The sequence below is a fragment of the Oryzias latipes genome, chromosome 3 (assembly GCF_053564925.1).
Source record: "Oryzias latipes strain Hd-rR chromosome 3, Olatipes_Hd-rR_3.1".
Taxonomy (NCBI): domain Eukaryota; kingdom Metazoa; phylum Chordata; class Actinopteri; order Beloniformes; family Adrianichthyidae; genus Oryzias; species Oryzias latipes.
Window position 1 is genome coordinate 16,826,459 of NC_136239.1, and position 26,036 is coordinate 16,852,494.

General features: G+C 38.9%; 1 protein-coding gene across 2 annotated transcripts; it reads left to right on the plus strand.

The window, feature by feature from the left end:
- Positions 1 to 819: 819 nt before the first annotated feature.
- tnfaip8l3 (tumor necrosis factor, alpha-induced protein 8-like 3) lies at positions 820 to 25,155 on the plus strand. Of its 2 annotated transcripts, none has more exons than XM_078945098.1 (2): positions 820 to 1,106; positions 24,080 to 25,155. In XM_078945098.1, the coding sequence occupies exon 2, from the start codon at positions 24,142 to 24,144 to the stop codon at positions 24,640 to 24,642; it is 501 nt and encodes a 166-aa protein (XP_078801224.1). In that variant the 5' UTR covers positions 820 to 1,106; positions 24,080 to 24,141; the 3' UTR covers positions 24,643 to 25,155. The 2 variants fall into 2 exon arrangements, with proteins under 2 accessions (XP_078801224.1, XP_004066956.1); XM_004066908.5 differs by having other exon boundaries at positions 821 to 1,110.
- The last annotated feature ends 881 nt before the right edge of the window (positions 25,156 to 26,036 follow it).

Genomic DNA, 26,036 nt, shown 5'->3' on the forward strand with positions numbered 1-26,036 from the left:
GGTTTTTGAGTTACTGACCCCGCTTTTAAGTTTTTTTCTTCTTTTTTTTCTATTCTTCTGAATAAAAGCATCACTTTTCAAAGTATACCCCAAAATTAAAGGTTCATCTGAATATAAGAAAAACAAACTACTTGTTTGATTTCACACATTATGCTGGGACGTTTTAAAAACCCAAATGACTTCTCACTTGTAGGAGGAAGTATGTTGAAGTGTTGCACATATCAATGCAATCTTGATGATACACATTCCAACTTTTAGGACTTGAGTTTAGAAACTGCAAAATCAATCGGCTTTCATTGTTACAAAACTCTAAGGCAAACATGTGCCATGCAAAAGCTTTGCTTTTTTTCTTGCCTTAGAAAGGTTAATGCTTGTATTTTATTTTTCCTAAAGATGGCTTTGAAAATCTAAAACTGAATGATCCATCACAAATTGGAAAGACATTCTAATTATATCCACCCGCTTAGCAGTTAAGTTATGAGTGACAGGGTCCACAAATGAGATTTTTTATTTTTTTCAACCAAAATTAAGCTTCAAACTCAATCAAACTGTTTTATATCATTTTTTGGTGAACGAGCCTTTACCATTGCTCAACTCAAACACAGCTTCCAGCCATAAACAGGGAGAAGGGAGAGAAGAAGGGAGGCAGAATAGGAGAAAGCACTCCCAGCATACAGAAAGAGGGAAAGAATGAGTTTGAGTGGAGCGAGCTGAGGCTGAGTGTGACAGCACTGAGCTCGAGGAGGAGGAGGAGGAGGAGGAGTGGCTGGGAAATAGAGGCAGACACAGAGAGGAGGGCGGGCTGAGCACAGGCGAGGAGGGGAGGGAACATCAGAGACGGGAAAATAGATGAGAAGGAGAAGTAAAGAGACAAGCTGAGGAAGTCCAGAGCTCCAAAAACAGGAGAACACTTCAGCAGTTTTCCTTCCTGCACTGCAGGCACCCAGGCAGGAAGCAGAAGTTTGGCAAACAAGGAGCGAAAATAGTAAAAATAAGAATTCTAGAGGGAAGGGAAACCAAAAGAGAAGAACAAGAGGGGTCCTGCAGCTTGAGTGAAGGGCACGATGGATTCAGACTCAGGGGAGCAAAGCGATGGAGACATCTCTGTAGGTAAGTCTGAACATCACTACAAATTAGATCTATCTATTTTTAAGTCAGTCATCAGACCACAAACCTCCACAAAGTGAGAGCAGGAACCCTTTTGCAACTGAAGCACTTCAGTCGACTTTAGCTTATTTGAGATGGATGAAAGCACGTTGATGTAAACTCTGATATTGGTGACAGGCAGAGCCTGACTGACCGAGCACATGAATGAAAGCCGGCTCAGTCACCACCGGGGACAGGCAAGCTCCAACACGTGCCGCCCAGCTTCTTCATCAACACCCAGCTTCAGAGAGAGCCCTGACTCCTGAAAGCTCCTTTTCTTGAATGGTTACCACCACCTGAGACCCACAATAATGTTTAGATCTGCAGCTCTCCGGAAGTCGTGTGTGTGTGTGGGGTGGGTGGGTGTGTGTGTATGTGTGTTACGGTGATTTATGGTGTCAGAGCATAGGGCGGTCACTTATTACAGTGATGACAATTACACTTTAATCCCGTGAACAGACAGACTTCCGAGGTACATCTCACTTTCTCAGCATCCCACACATGTGGGTGGTTTTCTGAGCAGGGACTTCACTGTATAGAGGAAGAATTCTGAAACAGCAACCTTGCAGAAACACTTTTCATTTCAAAGCGCTTGAACTACAGAGAACTGAAGGAAAACTTTCCTCCACACACTAGTTTTGCAGGAGTTTCTTTCAGATGGAGAAACGCTTGATGCTTGATATGTTTAAGAGTTATTAGAAAGACTTGGAGCAGCTTTAGTAAAGATCTAAAGTCCCATCCAATCATCTTTTGATCTATTAAAAAAGCGTTCAAGGTGGTCTTTTAATTATGATTGTGCCATTTCTAGGCAAAACCAAAAAACTTGTGTCGTTATGTAGTCTCTGCAGAGTGGCAGTAGTTCATTAGTAATTTGCCTCTGAATTGTGGGTGGGACTGTTGCTGCATATAGTAAGCCTGCCTCATTTCCCATCATCCACCTGTTTACACACTCCACCAAATAGCTTAAAGCCCCAAGCTAACATTAATGGTGCAACAAAAATGGTGAGCAATATTGGAGCTATCCAGCTGTGCAGTTTTGAGTCAGATGCTCTCGGACGAGGAAAACAATAACAAACATGGATCTACAAGTGGATGCATCAGAATAGAATGGAGCAGATAACTTGTGGTCTGAGGATTTTAGCTTTTACTACACACTCAAAAGCTTTTTTCAGCAACATGTTTTTCATTTGCTCCTGATTCACAATGATTTGAATAAAGAAAAACTTAGAAACACAATTTTCAGCTTAATTTTCTTCGTAAATGTCCCCCATCGTTAGAAAATGCCACAAGAACATGTTAAAAACACCAAAAACTTGCTTGTTATCAGAGTGGGTTTTTCAGTCTAAAAACATGCAGATTTTGATGTTAATTCTGCTCCGATGAACAGTCTGTCTGTCCATCTGGAGCATTGTCTGAATTTAACTCAGATCCTTTGCACAGGCAGCAGAACTTTAATGTTAGAGCACTAAGATTTTCAAGGTCAACGTATTTCCCTTTCATAGTTCTAAAAAAATAAAATAAAAAAAGAATGAACCACGAATGAAGCAGCTAATCTACAGAGACAGAGGCTTTATTTGTCTTAAACTTGCCAACAATCCATTTTTCCACAGATCTGGTGATCTTCTTATACCTCCATAAGCCCACGAAGTCCAAATCACATGGAAAGGACTTCAAACTTATGATTGTGGCTGAAAAGCATTGCACACAGAAGCAGAGGCAGGATTTCTTTTTTCCCGGTCGAGAGCCAGCAAGAGCCTGACTCATGCACAGAATGTGCGGCAGTCAATCGTCCTCAGTCAGTGGAAAAAAGAGCTGGAACGCCGGAATTTTAACATGGAAGATATTTTGAGAAGAGCTGAATTCTCAATTTCTCAGATGTGAGACACACATTTTTCTGGGACATGAAGGTGTTCTGGCGGCTCGGAATTCATCGTCGTGAAGCCTTTCCCCTGTGGTCACAGATGCAAATGTTTACTGAACCCGGACCCCACCCCTGATGCTTGCTTTAACAGAAACTGTTGAGATTGTTTTCAGCACTAGAGATTGCAGGTGGATTTCTCAGAAGTTAATTTTATCAGAATTTTGCTGCTTTGTGACCACAAGATGCAGAAAAGACAGCTTTGTTAAGGCGACAAGAAGAAACGGGTTTGGTGACATGTACATGTTGCATATCGATACTTTAAATAAGGGTGAGGTGGATCACAAAAAAGTTTGGCAAACAATGAACGCTTTTCATTTTATTATTGGGTAAAGAAGCAAAAAAGGTTTTGTGTAGAAAAATTGGTGAGGTGAAACTTTTGAAGTAGTTAAGCTCAAGAGGACTTTTCTGATGACATACTAGCACAGCCACTTGTGGGGGTGCCTTGCTCAAAGAGGTTCAATGGTGACTGTTTTAACCAAGAATACGCAATTCTAAAGACCTTTACAGTTTAATAGCTGTAATCTGAAATTGTTTGCAGGAAAGCTCTAACATTTTGGGTAAATGCTAGGAGGTCTGTGAGTCATTTTCCATTGCATGCATGAGAGTTCAAAACAAGTTCGTTGGACGTAAACCTTTAATCTACAAGTATACTTTTTTTTTTAGATTTTTTTTGTTACGTCATTACAAACTAAGTCGAACAATTAGTGAAAATTTTCATGTAAAAAAAGAAAGAATAAAGTGGTTAAAGACTATTCAATATTATATTTGAGCACTGAAATGAATTCTTATCAGTCTGTTGAAATTTATTTTTGAGCTGTTAAACTATTCTTTCAGTTTAAATAGATTTTCATTTTCGAAAGTGCCACAATCAAGTTATTAAATGCATGCTTTCACCATCATTCATTGACCATTTCTTTATTTCAGCAGCAAAAAACATATTTGTTGTTTTCTTGCAAACACTGACACGTTATCTGTTTAAAATCTACTTTTGATGGTTGAAAACTTCCGAATGAATTCAGACCAGATCCAATTGTAAATCAAATCACCTGATGACCTATTAAACCAGGATCCAATTAATTTAGAGAATCGACTTTAAAACCAACATCTGTATTCATGAATGCCGGACCTGCTGGAAGAATCTTTGATGCAAAGTTCAGCCTTTTTTCTTACCACCTGCTCCTCTAGAAACTGCTTGTTCTCATTTTTCAAACACATTACTGCACTCCTTGCAGGGTTGCACACTATATCATTTTGTGACAGCCCACAGGAGCTGAAACCAATAGATGTAACTCAAGTTTTAATACCTTCAAAACATTTACTTGCAATATTTTTAAACTGTCTTTTCTTTGGCTGAATATAAGATCTGCACTTCTAAGAGTGTAAAGGTTTTAGGATGGGCAGGAGGGAATTATAGAATATCAGAACTACATCTAAAAATGTTGGTAATATTATTTTAAAGGAGTTCTATGTGACATTCCATTTATTGGGCTCATAATTCAGGCTGACTGGGACATGGTAATGCAATTCCTGAAAGCCTGATAAAGTCTGATTTTCAGAGGATTTTTTAGGATGAAAATCCTCCTTCTTTTTTTACGACCGACATTACGTTGGAGGAAAGTGAAAAATCAGCCCACGGTTGACTTTTTCTTGATTCATTGTTGTGATGCAACTCTTAACGCCAAACCCCGTTTGACCATCTGTGAAACTATTTCTAGCCGTTTGTTTTTTCCGTCAATTTTCCAAAGGGAAGGCGGATTCTTTGAAAAGGGAGGCTGTTTGAATGTCGAAACAACAGCTGTGAAATCCATAAGGGTACCAGGGCAGTTGGTGTGTCTTCTATCTTGATTGCCATGCTGGCAGATTGGCCACAGGCTTTACACATGAGAGACACACAGGATGAAGCAGCACTGTAGCAAAAGCAGTGCTCAGACAAAGGTATGGACGCACATTTTTAATTTTTGATTTTTTGGTGTTGCTCCTTCCAGACTCTTTAATCTGGCCTGCAGATGGAGGGTGCACTAAAATAAGCCTCAGCAGGCTCACAGACATGCATGCACTCCAGTCACCAGCACTGGGCTCTATGAAACTGCTAAAAACTGTGGGGGGAAAAAGTGGAGCTGTAAGTGGAAAAGATGATGCAGCAGTCGTTTTTTCTTAGAGTTGCAGCAAAAAGACATGATTTCCAGATCAGCATGTGTGCACGGGTGGCATTTTTCCGACTGGTAGTGGGGCATTTGGAAAGAAAAGTGTCTCCCCACGGCGGAGCCATTGCTGAAACATGGAAGTAAGTCTTTTAAGCCCTGATAGATGCACACAGACGAGGGCTAAGGCTGTGGTTTCATTGGAGGGGCTGTTTGAAAAAGTAAATAGTCAGTAGTGGCGCCTGATGTTAGGAGCCAGTTCTTTGAGGGGGTGAAATTATGGAAAGCTGGACTAATGTCAGTAAGGAAAATATCTTGAATATATGTTTCTATATTTTATTATCACTATCAATTGTGGTGACATAGATTTTCCTGGACAGTTTTGCCTTTTTGGGCTCACTGGATCTCACAGGATTAAAATGTCTGTCGTGGAGGGAAGCCACTGTTGCCTGGAGTCATCTGTCTTCCCCCCGGTGTGCCCTCACCCCAAGCACATGGTATTAAGCTAAAATATTTCCCCAGTAGCAGCAAAAAGGTGCAAAGGAAAACGAGACAGAGTGGGAGGCAAAACATTTCACACTTTACTACAGGACATTTGAACTAAATTATGCTGAGTACAGTATTATGAAGTTGTGGTCGGAAAAAGTGGATTAGCTCATGTTCAGCAAAAAAAGATTTCGCAACACGCTGCTTTAAACTTAAGCATTTCATTGTCAAAAATGGCAAGAGTAAGAGCCTGCAACTTCTTATTCTTATGTCCCTAGAACAGCTTGGATTAGGATAAACTCCTGAAGTAATCAGTCTGAGTCATTTCAGGAGGGTAAAATAAAGAACTGAACTACTAAAGGACATAAATACATCCACAAATGTGTGTGTGTTCAGAGGGAATGTGTGAACCGCAGTCATTTCTTGGTCTTTCGTTGGCGGTGGGTTTGGCAGTAAGGAGCGCTGGAGCACTTTGGATTTACACTGCAGTGTGTCATGCAGAGCTCACAGTATATCTGGTTTAATCACTCCGTTCAAAGCAGGAGCGACCTTTTAATTTAAATGTTCAGCAGCTGAAGTCCTGCCACATTTCCTGGTTAACCTTTGCCTCACATACAGTACATATGAAACTTCTGGTTTATCCCTTTAAATAAAAATGTCTGTGAAAGGTGAGTGGTATTTAAACTCCTTGTAAATGGCTAAGTTCATCGGTGATGTCTTTAAATAAAACCCAGACTCCTCTGCATCTGGCTTAGATGACACAAATTACAGCTCGGAAATTCAAGACGTTTCTTCACAACACCAAATGAGTTCACCATGTCGGCGTAGGGAGAATATTGTAGGCAGGATGCAGCGTTTTAGCTCTGTTAAAGGGAAGCTGCAGACTGAGCTCCTCTCTTAGTGATTTGAGGGTCCTTGGAGCCTGAGTTTTAACACCAGTGAGAGTGTCTTGACCAAAGGCCAAAGATTCAAAGGAAGCTGGTCAGGCCTTGATATGGTGCATGTGAGCCTGTGAGTGTGTTCTCGCCTTTGCGTGCACGTGTGTGCCTCTTTGTAAACTATGCCTCAGCATGCTGGGACTTGGCCGAGGTCTATGAGAGAAGTGGCTCACCCAGGACCGGAAAACACTTGCTGCTCGGTGTGAATGTGGTGAGAAATGGACAGAGAAAGAGAGATGAAGCAAGAGAAGAAGACACCACAGCCAGTTCTGGAGACAAAAACAGATGATTCAAAACTGGATTCACATGTGCTCTGGGGTTGTTTTTTTGGGGCAAATATAAGTCTCAAATAAGGGAGTTTTGACAGCACTATGGAATAGAAACACATGGACACTTAATGCCACTTTCCTTTTTGCCACTCCCAACTAGTCAGTCACTCCCTCCTTCACCATTTCATAGTCTTTCATTTGATGAGACTGCTTTAGATGAGTCCTTTTAATAGGTTTTAATAGGAAAACCTTACACAGTTTTTTCATTTGTTGGTAATTGTGGCACCCCTTTACAGGCCGCCTACTATGATTTTAGTTAAACTTCCTCGTGCATTTACTGTAATAGTGCTCTTAAGGTCAAATTCAGAGTTTGCTGTAAAAACTACCGCACTTTCTCGCCTTCTTCCTCCTGAAATTAGCTTATTTCAATTTTGCACATTTTTCCACAAGACATTTAGAGCCTCTGATGTCACAAAATCTCAGTCTGTGATGGGTTACGAAGGTCACAGGGGAGCAGAGCAGCCAACCAGGATGCAAACATAGCTGTAAGAAAAAAAAGCATGCAAAATAGCACTAAAGAAGTCTGCAAAACAGCAAGACTGGAAAAGGTGAATTGCGATGTAGCGTGTGAACATTGTACTAGGTCTGCAGTATTGTTGAAGAGTGACACACCATCTTCGATTGTATCAGCTGGATGTAAAGGACACCAGTCAATCCTCGTTTTTTTTTTTAAATGAAGAAACTTACCAGGTATCTGTTGATGCAGTTTTTTTTTCTCATATTTAAAGCTAATGTGAAGAATTTGTCACAAATCTGCTTCCTAAATTAGAGAACTTTCTGAACTTTCCAGGAGTCAGCTAAAAACGTTTTTTTGTGCAGCAGCTGTAATTGCAAGCTGTCTTGTGTTTAATGAAACTACAGTGTGGGGAACTAGCTTTGATTTATAGCAATACATTTCCAAACGTTTTTAAAATAATACAAAATTGCATTGTCACAGAAACTGTGTTTATGTAGAACTAACCCTGTTGATCTGTATTACAAAGGCATAGTTTACAGCTTGTTCTTTAATCTCAACTAAATGTTCTCTTTTCCAAACTCCTGATGAATAAATATACTTTTAAAATGTTCTTAGTAAAATGTGTAAAATTACAACCTTTTACATTTCAGACAATGCTTTTCTTCCTTAAATGGAAAACTTTCTTTTCATGCTCTTGTTAACTTTTCGGCGTATCCCGTCAGGGGTCACCACAGCAAATAAGCTTTCACTGCTTCGTACAGATGGCTTGGCGGAGGTTTTTATGCCAGATGCCCTTCCTGACACATCCCTGTATTTCATCCAGGCTGGGGACCGGCACAGGGAGACCCAGACTTGGGCCCCCTTGTGGCCACATAGTTAGGCAGTATAGTGCCTAAGGACCCACACTGGATAAAGCTCATTGTGGCCCCGTTGAATTGAACCCTGATTTACTACGTGCCAGTACTGCACTACTGAGCTATCCATCCGCTTTCCTTTTAATGTGAAAACAGAAAAAGATTGTGGAACCTACACACCACAATCTACCACACGCTACCCTGGGACACAAATCCTGTCACCCTCTTGTCAGTGGGTGATTGTGGACATATGCATGCATGAACACTATAATGCAAAAGCATTTCAAAGGTATATTGAGACTTTGAAAATATAAAACCAGGTGATTTAAGCCAAAGCTAAATAACTGGTTCATCCTGGCCAGATATAGTTGAAGTGGTTTAGACAGTTTTTCAAGGTAAAACCAAGTCTAGATGAGCTGTTTTAAAACTTTTTCTGTCTTTCTTCAAACTTTTGGTACAGTAAAGTTCAGACTGCAGTCTAAATAAATTATCTTTCTCTGCTCTTTATTGGGCCCTAGTCCTAAAGTCTGCACATTTTTTCAAAGAACAGAGCTCTTTAATATACAATAAATGGCCAGAGATCTCAAAAAGCATTTTCACCACTTGTTTCACATTTCCTCCCATGAGTACACATAGCGATTCCTAATAGTGCACTCTGGGGAAACATGTCTTCTGAATTAAAAAAAAAAGGAAAAAAAATAAATCATTAAAAGATGAAGAAAAAAAGGAAAGCTTGCTGAAACTATCAGAGGGGAAAATCTGGGAGTCGTGTAAGTTTACCATTAATCATACTCAAGTATGTTTCCAGAAAAGCTCCCAGAGGAGCAAAGAAGCAAAGAGAGACAGCCTCCAGCCAGTTCCCATGCCCGGCTAACCAGCTCACAGCGGCCCGGCTCTTTATGATGGTTTAACAATGGAGGAACCACAGCTGGTGAAGACATTCACTTTACAGCAGAGAGGAGGTCATGGAGCGTCATTCTCACAGACCTACGTAATCCATGATGCATCCTAACAGGATGTCCTAGATACCACTTCTCATCCTCAATGGAGCACTTGCTCCTCTGGCCTTCATAACAAACAGGACTGCGTTGAAAGCCAAAAGCAAGCGGAAAAGGTCCAATCGCTGCCATATCTTTCCGTTTTGTCATTGTCCCTTCTGTTTTTTATTGTGACAGGAATCAAGCCTGCAGCACATGAATCAGTCAGATATCTTCTGCCTTTCTCTCCCTTTGGCTTAGCTCTCTTGCTCAGCTGTACCAGACTCTGACCATTAAAAGTAAGAGACAAAGAGAGACGAAGAATGAGATGAAATAATAACTATGGCTGGGCAGTGGCCAAAGGCAATCTCCCCATGTCCTTGTTGATTCAGGAAGGCTCTTAAGTGCCTTGGCCTGCACTTCTCGTCACAGTAAAGAAATTTAGATGTCTCCATTACAGCTGCTTAAACACGCATCTCTATTTTATTTAACTCTGAAGAGCAAAGACGACATGACCCTTCTGATCCCCACAGACATGTCTGACTCTGGATGCTCCTTCAGCTGAACTTCAGGTTGACTTGGAAGCACCTAAAGAGGAGTCTGGAGAACAGAAATAAGACTTGGACACAGCAAGATAAACTGCCTGCTGACTTCTGCACAGGGAAATCTATAAAGACATTAGTCCCTTGAAAGATAAAGGAAAAACCTAAATTCTTGACCCCTGCTGCAGCACTCTTACAGCATTTTGCTGACTGGATCACTTACTTGGTGACACGCCTGTCCTGTTTGGTTCTCTGCAGGATGTCTGTGTGTTCAGAGCATGAAAAGTATGGAAATCATGTGCAAAACACTCTGACCCATCTTTTTCACCTGTAATTTCACCATGACAATGCTATTGAATATAACATTACATCGTTTTGAAGGTCAGCGTTCAGCTGGTGAATCAGTCAGCACAGCATGAGCTTGATTGACTAGTAGAAAGACTCCTTTGTTTTTTTTATCTGTTACTCATCAGAGATTATGTCACCTCTTTTATATTTGGTTCATTTCAGAGCTGAACTCTTGATACCTGTTGACACCAGGAAGCTCACCAGTCACCAAATTGAGGCTGGCTGTTCCTCTGCCAAAAGCGAGACATTTTTCCTGAAACCAGCAGCTATCAGAGCAACAACAAGTAGACATTTCAATCTCCGAGAGAAGCTGAAGCACCAAAGACTTATGACGTCTTCATAGGGATCCACCGAAGGGCAAATTCATAGCCTGCAGTAAGAGAAGGGAACCAATGGCACAATTTGATCTTTTTTGAAAGTTGATTGAATAGTAGAACTACATTTTTGAAGAAGAAGAAGAACGAAGAAATGTGTTATGTCAGTGCTGAAGTAAGATGAATTCAGGTTGGACCTGGTCTCTCAGCATGCATTCTCTCAAAAAAATAGCCTTTAAATGTTTGATCAACCACACAATAGCTGCAGGATGAATGAGAAAAGGTTTAATATGGTAAAGTTTTGCAAACAAGCTACAGGAACACCAGTAATGCAGCTATGAGAAAAAAATAACGTCAGTACTATCCTACAGATGACGACAAGCAGCCTTTGCCTCCACTACAAGAGAGAATGTAAATCTATTGACTTTCGATTAAAGCTTTAACGAAGCTTCAGTGAACACCATGTTGCACAACAGAGTTGAAGAACCTCTACGACCCTAAACAGGAAAAAATAAATACAGGAAAAATTGGTGTGGCTAAGCTTTAAAAAAAATACAACAATGCCTTCATGATGGACCTAAAGAGGTCTTTATTTAAGATGTAGTTAAGGAGATTAAAGGAACATATTTAAAACATGCATCTTCCTGAATAGAGGAAAGGTTTTTAAAAACGAATCTGCTTTCTAAAAAAAAGCGAATTGATAGCAGATTTTCATGTAACACTATTCCCAGCTCCAAGATTTAATGAGCTGACAAAAAAAGCAACCCTCTGAGCAAAATGCAAAATGTCTGATCCAAAAAAATTTAGAGAGAGATTTAGAGAGACTATTTATCCCTTATTGTATGGGTTTTTTTCTACAGACTGAGCAAATATAACTCTCATGTCCTTTATTTCAACATGATTTTACAACCTCTAAAGAAATAGAAATATTTAGTTAAAGTAACTCAATCCAGATGGTTTCAGACACTTTTTTTGAACAGTTAATTGATTAATTTTTAAATCCTCCATGTTTGGAGCCTTTGATGTGCATTTTTTTAAGATGCTTGTTTTTTTCTGGATGGCTTTGAAAAGAAACTGCACCTGCAAAAATGTGAACACACAAGGCAAAAAAATGCTGATTTTTGTACTTTTTGTCTAGAAACAAATTTGACGTTTTTTTTTCAACAAGACTTTAAATAAAAATTACAATCCCTTTTGTTTAATCTGTGCTTAGTTAGTTATTATTTCAAATGGTTCAGGGCTGCAGAGTGGCGCACTCGTAGCACTCGTTTAGCACTCGTGCCTCACAGCAAGAAGGCCCATGGTTCAAGTCCCGGCTGTGGGACCTGAAACAGAACAGCAATGGGGGACCTTTCTGTGTGGAGTTTGCATGTTCTCCCCGTGCATGCGTGGGTTTTCTCCAGGGACTGCGGCTTCCTCCCACCGTCCAAAAACATGCTTCATAGGTTAATTGGTCACTCTAAATTGTCCATAGGTGTGAATGGGAGAGTGCATGGGTGTGTGCTAGAGTAGACTGCCCTGTGACAGACTGGCGACCTGTCCAGGGTGTCCCCTGCCTGTGGCCGGGATAGGCTTCGGTAGCCCCGTGACCCCAAAAGGGATGAAATGGAATAGAAAATGAAAGAATTAAAATGCTTCAACTCAAAATACAGGCTTAAAAATAACTAAACTAAACTTCTCAACCAAAACATCGAATGAACTTTTAAGCTATATGGAAAAAATGTTAGTGAAGTCATAAGGAGATTAAAAGTGAGTTATTTTTTAACCTCACATCAAATTAACAACACAGCACAAACCTGCAGTGCACAGCCTGTTTCCCCATTTTGTTTCTGCAGGTAAAGAAAATTCCTTCAAGCTTTGCTTTCATCAAGAAACTAACACTTGCATTGAAACAAACTGAGTGTGCGAGGACAGCATGCCCGACTCATCTTATTTCTGTTATAAGGAAGCTTTGCAGGTCAAAAATCATGAAAGTAAAGACACAAAATGTCAAAAAAAAAAAAACTAAAGCCTTCAAGTCTAACTGCATTTGTTCCACAACATTGGGCAGCAAAGACTGAAACACTGTCCACCAACTTCCCTGTTTTAGGATTGGCACATGACAAAAAAAACGTCTCTCCTGCTTTGCCAATCTGGATTAGCTGGAAAAGAACACCTCCTCTATACCTCTCAGGCATGGTCAGAGCGCTGCTCCAACAGGCCATTAAAACCCCTTTTACTGTTGCTGAATGAGCCACTCCATTGTTTCCTCGAGCAGTCACAAAGGCTCTGCTGTAGCTCCTCACCGAGAAGCAAAAGCAAGAAAAGAGGGTCAAGGCTGAAAAGACAGGAAAGTCAAGATTTCGGTTTTCCTTTATTGTTGTACAATTTTTCTAACATCTCCGAGGTGCTGAAACATTGTGCTTTCTGAAATGGTAGCTCTAAACTGCTTTTCCTGAAGTGTAAGCACACACTTTTTGGATCTGAAATAAAATGCAGGAAAGATTGGTTTTTTAGCACATTCTCAGCCAAACATGCAATAAAGTCAGGAAAGCGACGTAAAATTTTCACAGGAAATGTTTAAGCCACTCCTGGGAGAAAGGCAAAAGAGCCATGGAAAAGCGGGTTGCAATTGCATACACATGTAAACATGAGATTCTTTGTGATAGCTGTAAATGCACCTCGAGGAAGAACTGCAGAGCTCAGCTGCTTTTTTGTTTGTTGCCCACCAAAGATCAGCCTTGCAGCTTTCTGCACATCTGAGATAGGTTGTCTGCCAGCAGCTGCCACCATCTGACCTGCTAATAACCTTCAGAGAGAACGACATATGAGTAGCAGCTGCCAGTTAAGTAAACAGATGTCTTTATTTTTCATTTGACTCTGCTCCTTCTAGTCTTTTCTCTACCATCACATGTTTGCCGCATGTAAAACTCCAACCCCAGCAGAATGAATGTACATGAACACCTGGGTGTGTGTGTCTGTGTTGTGTAAGCACAAAACGCTGGATGCTGTCGTAAGAGCCGTAAAAAAGGGGGAATAATATAACCTGCATCTGTGCTGATAGTGTGACCTGGTTTTTTTCCACACTGAACACAAACATGTTGTCATTAAAAACCCCAAACAGAGAAGCTGGAGGATTGTATTACACTGTATATGTATGTGGTTGTATTCCTGCATGTGGGTGCACAGGTCTGCTTACTCTCACTGTGAAGAGCCATTATTTCATTAAGTACGTCTCTTGTTTTGTGTTCACAGTCCATCCTATTCCATTCATTTTCCCCCCAAAAAACCAACTCAATGAACTGGAGGCTCTGGGATCCAGTCCTTTAGCTTTCCTCGAAATTTTATTTTTTCCGGGCAAAAACAGAATAATGTCCACCATAATAATGTTCCACGACGCCTAATGCATATGTAACTCTGTAATTCTGTGGTTTAAAGAGAGGCAACATAGTAAAAAAACACACACAAATGGTTACATGCTGCAGAATAATGACCTGGCAGCAATAAATCTTAGAAACTAAATGGAAACTAAATTGAAAACCTTGTTTCTATCAATATCAATGGACTTGCAATAAAAAAAGAAAGAACTTTAAGTAACAAAGTGGCAAAAAATATGCTAGACTGAGAGTTGCAGACTGAATAAACTGATCTGCAAGACTGAGGACGTGGTGGGAGTGAAGCTGAACACCGTAGAGGCAGTGATGAAGAGAAGGATGCTTCAAAACCTGCAAAGCATCCTGGATAACTCCGCCCATCCCCTCCACCAATACAGGAGCACACAGACAACGAGACTGAGCGCCACAGAAAGTCTTTTCTTTCCTGTGGCAATACACCCCCTTTATGAAAAGTTTTGTACAGAAACACCAGAGAGCATTTTATATTGATTTTAATGTACACACTGCTCATATGCACGTTTTCTTTGTTGCATGTTGAAATTTGGTGATTGGAACTCTGCTAAAAATGGTAGTTTACTCCTGGGATAAATAACGTTTTCTCATTCTGACTCTGCTTTTAGTAATCATTCATGAAAGTGGCAGCTCTAGCTAGAATGGTAAACCACCCCACATGACTCAACCCCAAAACAAAGTCCCTCATCGGATTTCCTTCAAACAAGCTGTGACAAAATTCTATCGTTTATTAGGTTTACACTCACAACTTAATAGAGTAAAACAAAAAGTTATTTTGCATGTATTTGTATGTTTGTGGGAATGTATGCGTGTGTTTGTTCTGTTGTTGTGCCTAAATGTGAATTTTTGAAAAACTTGCTCGTGATAGTGGAATTAGATGAATCCTAATTCTCATCTCCTGATTTTCTGGTTTAAAAGACACTTGATTTGTGAATGAGGAATTAGAAGGTTGCATTTCTTGTCCAGGAAAAGTGGCAGAGAGTTGCAAAAGGTTTAAGAAGTTCCATTCTTTGAAATACAGTACATGAGTTTGACAGCCCAAAATAAATGCGATGCTCATTTCAAAATGCAGAGCCGAGAACAGCCTACCTTGATTTTTTTTTTTTTTGCTGGTTTTCTCTTCATAGCGACATCTACTTTCTCAAGATAACAGACCAAGTCCAGAGTGACATTGTCTAGTCCTTCCAGTCTGCCACTCTCTTGCATCATTCTGTTTCCATTCAGATGGCCTGATCGCCTCATCTGGTTACTGATGAAAACAGCAGCAGGATCACTGAACCCGGGGCAACCTTCCCCTTAAATGCTGATGCCTGAAGTTGTCAGCACAATCTGTTAGACCACGATCAAAGTCATCAATAAGTAATTGATCAGTTCTTCTGGTGTTTGAAATTTTCTCTGATAAACGCCTTTGTTTTGCTATGAATGTGTAAAAAAAATGAATGAAGTATATTCTTCATTATCACAACATAACATATCTCTCGATAACGACATCCACTGTCTAGTTATCACCAGAAAAAAACTTGTTTTTGGATGATAATGAGATAGTAGATTTAATCACAAGAAAACAGGCAAAAAAAAGCTGGTAGGCCGTTCTCAGTAGGAGAAATGTTATGAATATGAATAAAGATTTGTTTGCACTACAGAAAAATGTGCATCAAGGGATGAACCTAGGCCTTTGATGAAAAAACCCCAGTCTAGACACTTATGGTGGTTAGAGGCCGAAAGGTGAAAATGTTTGTGCTTGGCCGAGAAAATGGTGGGCTATTTAGTAACTGGTTCAGAGTGAAGGCCTCATCAATAATAGTCTGTAGAGTGCCATGACAACCCAGTGTCCCTTTTAGAGTGAGGTAGATCATCCTTGTTGAAATTGCGCCAAAACGCCTCACTTCATGTATTTTAAGTCAAAGTATTCTTGCAATCAGGGGATGAATGAAAAAGTCTAAGCTTTGGTGAAATTTTCATTTTACAAACTTGAGATTCTTTGTAGTTTCATGCACATGAAAGTAAACCTTCCCTTTAAAACCAGAGAGAAAGACAGACGTGAGCTTTTTCACACTCAGACATGGCCTTCAGACAGTCAAAAAAAAGGATGTGTGATTTATCACTGGTTTGACATTTACCTTTGAACAAGTCACTGTCCAGACTCAGCTGCTCCTCACAGACTCCAGACATGGATAAAGCTGCAGACAGGCTGTACAAAGCAAATAGGTGCAAACTGGAAGATTTGATTTCTGCCTTTGTTTAAATAAATAGTTCCAAACAAAAGGTCCAGAAAAAAGCATGATATTTCAGACGTTTCAGTAAAAACTGCCCTTGCTGCAGATGTGTTGAATGTTTCCAAATAAATAATATAACCCAAGCACAAATAACACCATCACTTATAACTATTTATTGATTCCAAGAAGCAAAAAGACTTGCAAGGACTTTTCCCTGTAATTTTCTATATTTGTTCAAAATTTTACCAGAAGCATCAATCAAAACTGGGTTAGACCTTTCCAGCTTTACTGTCTTTTATTGTCGATATGAAAAGGCAGTTAGTTCTCTGGTTCATCTGACAATACTCAGTATTCAGTCTATCAAAGAGGTATTTTTTTCGGCTGTAAGGTTTGTTACGGAACAGATACAAACAGGTCTTCAAGTGTTTCCTTTGACGGATGTAAGTGTTTTGTTGCATTCAGCTGGTAAGAGTCCTCATCTTCTTGTTTCTGCATAAAAAAGCCCACAGCAAAGCCCCATGAGCACATTTCACATTCCACATTCAAGATGTTCACATCAGTAAGTCATTAAGAGTTAAAGATTTATCAGAGAACATGAAAGCTGTAAACGTTTCAAAGTCACCCCGTTAACCTCCAGAAAAACATTTTTATTTTTGTGGATTTGTTTGAAAAGGACATCATAAGCTTTTTGGATCTACAATTTATGCTTTCTTTTTTTTTTTTATCTCGGGCTGCAGTTGATGTCATATGTGGTTATCTGCTTTCTCATACGTTTCTATGAGTAAAATCTTGTTTCTGGGCTGCAAACTGGTACTTTACGACACGATTTGATAAAGTATAATGACAGTAAAAGACTTAGAACAGCGAGCTTTGAGCTGCATGCAGCCTCTGTTTTTATTGTTCTGGGAATGACATCTTTCTCTGCTTCTCCTTTACTTGCTTCTACAAGGCATTTCTAGCTTATTAAAAAAATCACAAATGTTTTGAATAACTTTGCAAGTTGGAAGCTTCACGCCATTGTGGCACAAAACCCTGGTTTCACATACGTGTGGCTCTTGCAGTCTCCTGTTGATAACATACATTCCTCATCCACCACAGCTCTTTTAATAATAATGTCTTTTACCATTATCTGAAAATTAACCCGACTGGAATGCCAGACCTTCTAGCAGTTTAATGAGCCAATAAATGTTACATGCAAATGGATTCTCTACGTGATGAAGCAGCCCGTTTGAATGACTTCCTTCATGCTTCAGCGTCTCACTTCTAACCTGATTTGTTTGTGCAGCGATGTCCAAATGTGCTCAGCAAATTCACCACGACCTGGCACGGGAATCGCACCTCACATACTCATTTACTCTGCTGTTGTCAGCAGGAAAAGGGTTAGAAAAAGTTGCAGATTGCTTTATCATTGGGAATATGTTGGGCTTCTCATTTGCACGTTAAAGTTAACTTTAACTAGATCAACCTTTGACGTTAAAAAAACCATTGGGTTCAGTTTCTTACTGACCAAAACCCAGTGAGGGCCACAAAGTCCTACTTCACTGTTTAGAAAAATACACCTCATTTATGCTTTTGTGACCATTAACCCTTGCGCTAACCTATGACCCCCCCCCCTTACATTGAAGTGCTCTCCCTACCATGACAAAGGTGGATAAAGGTGAAAAGGATTTCATGTAATCCATGGACACCAGTGAAGATCACAAATCATTGAAGAAAAAAGGTTCAGCGCACTGTCTTGTGGGGTCTAGATGACCCAACCCCCAGTGTTAAAGTGCCTAGAATAGCACAAGGGCTAATTGATAATTTTTTAGAATTCTAAGTTCCTTTACTTTTGACAGCGGCACTTACAAGTACACCCTGTGTCAAATTAAATTGTCCTGTTGCAGCAGATTTGCTTAAATAAAAAATATATTTGAAAAAATTAAATTTCTATCAATGTGACTTTGGTAAGCCTTCATCCCTTTTCTCATTTTATCAAATAAGAACAAGACAACAATAAAAAAAAAAACTTGAATGGGCTTTAAGCTTATTTAAATAATAAACCACTCTGATTATAGATTAAACCCTTTACCACCCTTTTGCTAACTGTCATGGTAAAAATGTAAACATTAATGACAAAACGTTATGAACAAATTAACAAAAATAGAAAAAAAAATCATTATTTATTCAAATTGTAAGCATTTTTTGTCAAAGTCAAAGAGCTGCAACGAAGGGATAAAGGAGCTGCATGTGGCTCAGGAGCTTCAGGTTGCAGACCCCTGGTCTAGATGGGTCAATCTTCTCAGAATGCCCCCCTTCAGAGTGCAGGTTTGGCTGGTCTCTATGTTCCACGTTGGATGTATGTGTTCTGATGCAACACAGCAGAAAGTGTTGGCTCAGCCCTTTAAAAACATCGGGCCAGACAAAGAGAGGCTGTCTGGTCAACAGCCGCGGTCTGAGACCAGCAAGCACCTTACTAATCCTGGTGTTGAAAGTAAACTTCACCAACTCCCAAAACACTCTTACGCAACCGTTTTTGAGGACCGGCGCTCCCGCCACTGGCCTTCACCACTGGTTTGTTTTCAGTCACTGATTCCCACATGACACGTAGATCCACACAATTTCATTTTGTCCAAGCCTAACACTTTGGGACAAGTGGGGAGGAAAGTAATGAGCAGGTAGTGGGGAAATAGGGGGGAACAGGAGGGTGACGGGTTTCTGGTCTTCTCCTATCTGACAGCTTGGATTCCTCCCTAACTTGTTCTGACATTCTGGCTCATGCGTGCCGCTCACCCGTCTCTGGGTGACAGGCCGTGTGTGAGTGTGAGAAAGCTCGGGCTCGCTTGTGTCCTCACGTGCATGATTCCTGAAATTATCTTCCCTCAGTCACTCCGGGTGCTAAGCAGAGGCTCTGAATCACCCACCTCTCTTTATCAATGTTTTTTTCCATCCACACATTTTTCATTTTATTTATTTTTTTGTTCTTCTGGGATGTGCAAACGTTAAAGCAACAATCAAAGAATGTGAGTGTAGAAACACTTACCAGACCTCCAAACCAGATGCATGCAGTGCAGGGAGAGGCAGAAATATAACTGCTCTCACAGTCAAATACACACAAAAAGTTCAACCTGTGCAGTTTATTCAACTTTTAGTGTGGGTCAAAACGAAATGAATTTAAGGAGCGAGTTGTCATACAAATTGGAATTATCCTGATCGTCTCCACGACCATTTCTTAGACAAGGCCAGCTTTATTGAGCAAGCTGTCACCTTGGTCAGTCTGCCAGGGTTTCAGAAATGTATCCTGTTGGGTTTCTGAATATCAGATGCAGGAACAAAGAGCTGCTTGAGAGAAACAGGAAATGATGGTGACAAAGAGAGTCTGTTGATGTGGGCCATGGATCTGCCTAATGAAAACCAGCTTCATCACGCCTCTCCTATTTAAATATCATGGAAACTTTTGCATTGCGTATAGACAAACTGTTCATTTGTCAGCTGAATTCTGAATGAATAATATTCTTTCTTTTTGCCAGAGTTTCAGGTGAAATGTTTATGATCTAAATGTTAGCTGGTTACAAAAATTTGATTTCTCCTAAATTAAGAAAACTACAGATTATTATAGAGACACAACAAATTAACCACCTGAGCCATTTACCACCAAACTAACTATAAAGTAATCAAACTTATTTTCTCTATATTATGTAAAAAAAAAAAAAAAGTATTTAATTATATATTTGAACTTGCAATGAACAAAGCATGAATACAACCATTAAAATTAGCAAAGCTGCATAAGCTCGGCCAAGCATTAAGGAACAGGCTGTGTCTTCCACTGAATACATTATTTCACACATCAGCTGAACAGTTGGACACTAATTTGAGTACTTTTCCAAAAATGTCCTTAAGTCTTATAAAACTTTGTATTATTGCCTTGAATGAACTTCTGTCACTAAAGAATGTTGTGGTTGCAATGATACAATTTTGCAACAATGAAATTTATATTTAAGGTTTTATTTATTAATAAATAAAATATATGCATATACATATATATATATATATTTACAAATATATATATATATATATATATATATATATATATATATATATATATATATATATATATATATATATATATATATATATATATATATATATATATATATATATATATATATATATATATATATATATATATTCACTGCATTTACAAATGCAGTGCAACATATAAATAATTATTACATTTTGCATTTAAAAATATATAATAGTATTAATATAAATATTAATACTTTACTATTTTAAATGCAAAATATATAAATATTGCATTTAAAAATGCAATGTGTATAACCTAATTAACCCATTCGTGCACTTTTTAGCACTAAACACTTTTTTCCATGCATTTCCCCTCAGTCATGAAGTAACAAATGTAACATAACTCAACATAGAAAGACACTTTCTTGTTTTCTTTTTTTCAATGACCAGGACTTCTGTCTAGCTTTTCATGCAGGTTGCAGTGGAAGCATTAATTTATCCAATGTTAAAAAACACTACCAATTGGCTTAGAAAGAAGGCAGGTGTGTCATCTTTTTCCTCCTTAACCACATTTTTCTCTCTTGCAGTGCATGGAGGGCAGGGAAAACAACATATTCTGGGGGGAACAACTTAACAAAGAAATTTGCCATATTGCAAGTAAATGTCATGGTGGACTAATGATATTACATAAAATGTCATTTAGCCTCAGATCTACACAGGAAATGCCACTTCTCTACGTTCATATAAAATGCCACAGATTGGATTTGTCCCAGCTGAGCTTCGGCTTTTATCCTCTCTTGTTGGTGCGTGTATAAAGAACAAACTGCCAAATGATGGGTTGATGATGTGAATTCTAAATACTCAAACATCTGTCATATTCAATCAAATTATAATGACAACAAAGCAGGTGTCCCACTTTTGTGCTCACTGCTGTTCTGTTCAAAGCGCACTGTGACACCTCCATCCATCTTCCTCCTCCCTGTGTGTTCAGATGAACATGAGGAGGAGGACAAGGAGGTTGACACTGAGCCCAGGGAATAAGAAGGAAAAATTGTAGCCTCTTTTTTTGACTTTCATCATAATAGGAACTATCTGGTGTGTAATTTGACACTAGGTGGCACCTAAATTGAACCACTTTTCCTCCCTCACACTCCTCACATTCAAACGATCTTCCACCAGTGATGCTACAAGGACACAAGCAACCTTTCATGTTTGCCTCAGGAAACTGTGACTTCAGTGGCACACAACTCAAAACATCAACTATGGACCTGAAGAGAGTCCGTCTTCCAAAGAGGGTTTATTAACTGATGTTCCTCCTGCAGAAAGCTGCTCTTCCTGCACCAGCTTGCCTCAGAGCAAGGCTGCAGCTCTTTTTCTGCACATTTGTTTTAGTTTACGCTCAAATATTCTATTATTTTGCTTTTTATTTTTTTAGGTTATTTTCAACCTCAAATCACAACATGGCACAGGCAAAGTCTATTTTTGTTGTGTCAGAACCATACAGGAGGTGATTGCTTAAGTCCTCCACTGTCAAATTGGCTAATAACAATTTGTTATTATTTTTCCGTCACACAATCCAAGGTTTCGCAATGCAAAAAAAGAGAGCAAGAAAAAAGGAAAGAAATGTGCTGAAATCTTTTCCAATCGTGGATTTAACTCTTGTGCTATCTTAGATGACCCCACCCTTCCATTGACGTGTTCTCCCTACCATGACAAAGGTGGATAAAGGTGGAAAGATTTCATGTAATCCATGGACACCAGTGAGGATCACAAATCATTGAATATAAAAGGTTCAAGGCACTGTATAGTGGGTCTAGATGACCCAACTCCCAACGTTAAAGTGCCTAGGACAGCACAAGGGTTACAAAAGAAAAAAATGAAAGAATTGCTGAAAAGAGGAAGGTAAAATGGACACTCCATAAAAATTCTGCAACAACACAAATACATTCATATATTTTTATATTGACGGCTTTCATTAAGTTTTTGTTAACTTAACAAGATTCAAACTATATGTTTATTCATGTTTCAGCATCTGAGTTTATGCAGTTTCAGAAATATTCATACACATATACAGGTACATACATACTTTATATATGCATACACATTTTCCACACACATATACACATACAAAAATACATGCATATTTACTAATACAAAATATTATTGACCTTTTTTTTTTTCCATTTTTACTAATAACAGTAACCTAAAATTTTTTAACCCTATTACTAATTTATCCGAAGAATTCCAATATTTTGTTCCACAAAACAGAAATACATCTCCTTTTTACATTTGTTCTTGCTCTACATGATTCAAAAATAAAATTACCCCACAAAATGATGTTCTTCTTTTCTTTAAAAAAAATGACTGAACTCGCAAGGGCTAAATATTTTTAAAGGCACAAAAAGAAATTTCCAATATTCTTACACACACAATATCTGTAAATTTTAATGTTTTTGATTTTTTAAACATTGCATTTGTGGACTCACAAAAACCTACTTTGTTTATTACTCTAATTTGCTCTTTTCTGAAGTTCAATTATTGGATCAATATTTTTTTTGTATATATTTCCCCAAATTTCATATAATACTGGACGTATGGAAGAATTAAGGTTGAATATAAAATATACAAGCGTTTTTATTCAGCGTTCCTTGTAGTCAATAATGACTCCAAGGAACTTTGTTTCATTTCAGTTCCACCAAAATGAAGTTTAATATTATTCTTTGCTTTATCTGTATCAAAAACAATTCATTTTATTTTACTTTTATTTAAAATACTTAGATGGTAATCTCAAAGTATTTTATTAATTTAATCAACTCCCTTTCTGCTTCTAAAATTAATTGAAAAATATCTTTGCCTTAACAATATAAATTTGTATCATCTGCAAAAATAACAAGCTCTAAAATTTTTGATACATTGGCAATATCATTTTAAATAAAGTACGAACAATGATGGTCCTAAAACAGGGCCTTGGGGAATTCCACATGTGTCCACATTTGTTCTGATACTTTACCATCAATTTTAACATACTGAAGTCTTTTTGTTGTGACAGTTAAAAAGTTGTGAAAACAGAATATTTTCCATTAATTGCTATGAGTCAGAGTTACCAAGAACATTTGCTGGAAAGTCAGAAAACAATCGATAAAGTAACAGCAGTTGTGTTTCCAGTCCAAAGGTGACAAAGAGAATTTACTTGTGTGCATTGCAAAAACTGAATATTAAGAAAGTAAAAAAGAAAAGTCGCTTGTTTCAAGAAAAATTGTCTTATCTTCTGTCTTGCAAAAAAAAAAAAATTTTATCAAGAACGTTTTTCAACAGCAAGAAAATCGTAGTTTTGGGAAATAATTCTTCAGTGACTAAAAGCTGAATTTTTGGTAAGACCATTTTTTCTACAACTTTGGACGATTTTTAAAAAAAATCTGTTTTTGTAGCGTATACATATGCACTACAAAGACCATGTCTCAAACATTTTTGAACATTTTAGTTTGGGTTGGTAAAGACCAAATCTTGTACTAATGTGTGCATGTGTATGTGTGCACATCAGTGCATGTGTGTATGTATGTAAGGTGTGTCTTACAGCATTTTGTACCAGTGATAGCAGCTATTAAAAATGTTTAGACCTTTTTCATAAGATAGAAACGTTGTACTCAGGATTAGCTTAGATCAGTGTGGTGCCAAAAGGCCGATCACCATCAACCAGTCTATTGCAAAGGAAGATTACGTCAATCAAGGGCCATCAAAAATAAATAAACAAAAAAATACATTCATTCTCTGATGCATACGTCAGTGCACATGCATGTTTACCCATACTGTGCACCAGGCTCCACTGGCAAATATTGAGTTTTTCTTGCTCCTGAACTTCAGAAAGTTGTTAGTGTTTAGCATCAAACCCCAAACCGTGGATGTAGCTGCTAATGTAAAGTGTGGGAACCCCTGGTTTAGAATAATGGTTTCATGTGGTGTAATTGTCAGATCTATAAGATATCCCTAACCTTGCTCTATTGTGTCCTTCTTTTTCACTTCAGGACAGGAGAGCTTCAACTCTCGGTCCTTGGCCCTGCAAGCCCAGAAAAAGATCCTCAGCAAGATGGCGACCATGGTGGTAGCCAACATGCTGACAGATGACACCAGCAGTGAGATCCTGGATGAGCTGTACAAGGTGAGCCGGGAGTTCACCAAGAGCAAGAAAGAGGCTCACAAGATCATCAAGGATGTTATCAAGATCTCCCTGAAAATTGGCATATTGTACCGCAACCACCAGTTCAGCCAGGAAGAGCTGGACACAGTGGAGCGTTTTAAGAAGAAGATGAACCAGGCGGCCATGACGGCGGTGTCGTTCTACGAGGTGGAGTACACCTTTGACAGGAATATTTTGTCAGAGCTCCTGTTCGAGTGCAGAGACCTGCTTCACAGCCTGGTCGAGCAGCACCTGACGGCTCGCTCGCACGGGCGCATTGATCACGTTTTCAACCATTTTGCTCATGGGGAATTCCTGGCTGAGCTGTATGGGGATGGAGAGGAGTACAGACTCTCTCTGAGGAAGATCTGCAATGGAATAAACAAACTCCTGGATGAAGGAACACTTTAACCTCTTGCATTTGCCTTCTTTTCATGTCTTGTTGCTCTATTTCTTGCTGGTGTGTCCTTTTGTTTCTTTGCCACCTCCCCACCTCGTGACATCCACATCCTTTGTCATTTTACGCTCTCATCTTTTCCGCAACCATTTCCATGGGGATCATTGTGAAGTCATGCTGCTTTGGTTCAACAACAGATTTTTTGTGACTGTCTCTTCACTTAGTCGACCGTTGCTGCAGACCAGAAACTCTGTATCTCTCTGTAGGCATTGTATGTTTTCTTTTTGTGCAAACGTATACTGTACCAATGGCCAAAAAACACACAGTAGTACTTTTGGATGTGGAGGATCAGTCAAAGTTTCTGTTTGTGTGCGTGTTTGCGTGCACATGCACACGTGAATGTGTGGAATCAGCTTGAGTAATTTTGTGTTGTGTTTGTACTGTACACCTGCAGTGTGTCATGGTGTGTGTCGGTCTTCGAACAAGGGTATAACATGTATCTTTTATTAAAGATTTCTTCAAATCCAGTTTATTGTGCAGTTATTTGTATAGATCAACAGGATTTGTCATGGCAAAAGTGATTTTTGAGTCAGAAATCAAGGAAAATAATAGTTTTCCTGTCCACCAACACCTTGGTCTTACTCAATAACCCATTTTTTTCATGATATTTCCAAACATACAAAGTTGAGGTCATGCGAGCACAAAATTGGAGCCTTTCGGTCAGCAAATAGCCTCCCACCGAGTTTTGACATCGTGGAAGAAGAGGTCCACTAATGCATTAGCTGAAGACTCTGAAGTTTGACCTCACACTGCAAACTGTTATGAGTGTGCTACAGGAAATGCAGCTGAAATGGCATAATAACTAGGTTTTCCAAAGTCATTTCACTTTCCAGAGAAGAGAGACACAGCTTTGTGTTGTTATCGTTGATCTGCAATATGCAGCAGATTTCACATTGTTGTTTTTTTTTTATTATATAAAGCAGAATATGGTTCCAGTCTGACAGCTTCCGTAATTAGTTTTTTTACACAAACCATTTGCCAATGTCCTGTTATTTAACTCTTCAGCTCTCACCAAGTGACAAACACTGAACTTCCAGACTGAAACTTGTTCTTGAAGAAAGATATCGCTGCCAACTCCAAATACAGCGAACAATCACTGAAGGCCAAAAGCAGGTGAGTAAAATGTTTTAATGCTTCACCACAAGGATAAACTTACATGCAGCCTAGTTTCAACAACTGCTTTAGCTTTGTGTCCAAGATACAGGAGATCCAGATTTAAATTTATACACCTCACTTTTGTCCTCATATTTTTACCCAAATTGGGCTGTTGTATTTGTACAGGACCATCAAGTTCTCAGTTCTATAAAATACTTTCTGGCCTTTTTATATCTTCAAGTGTCTATTAATC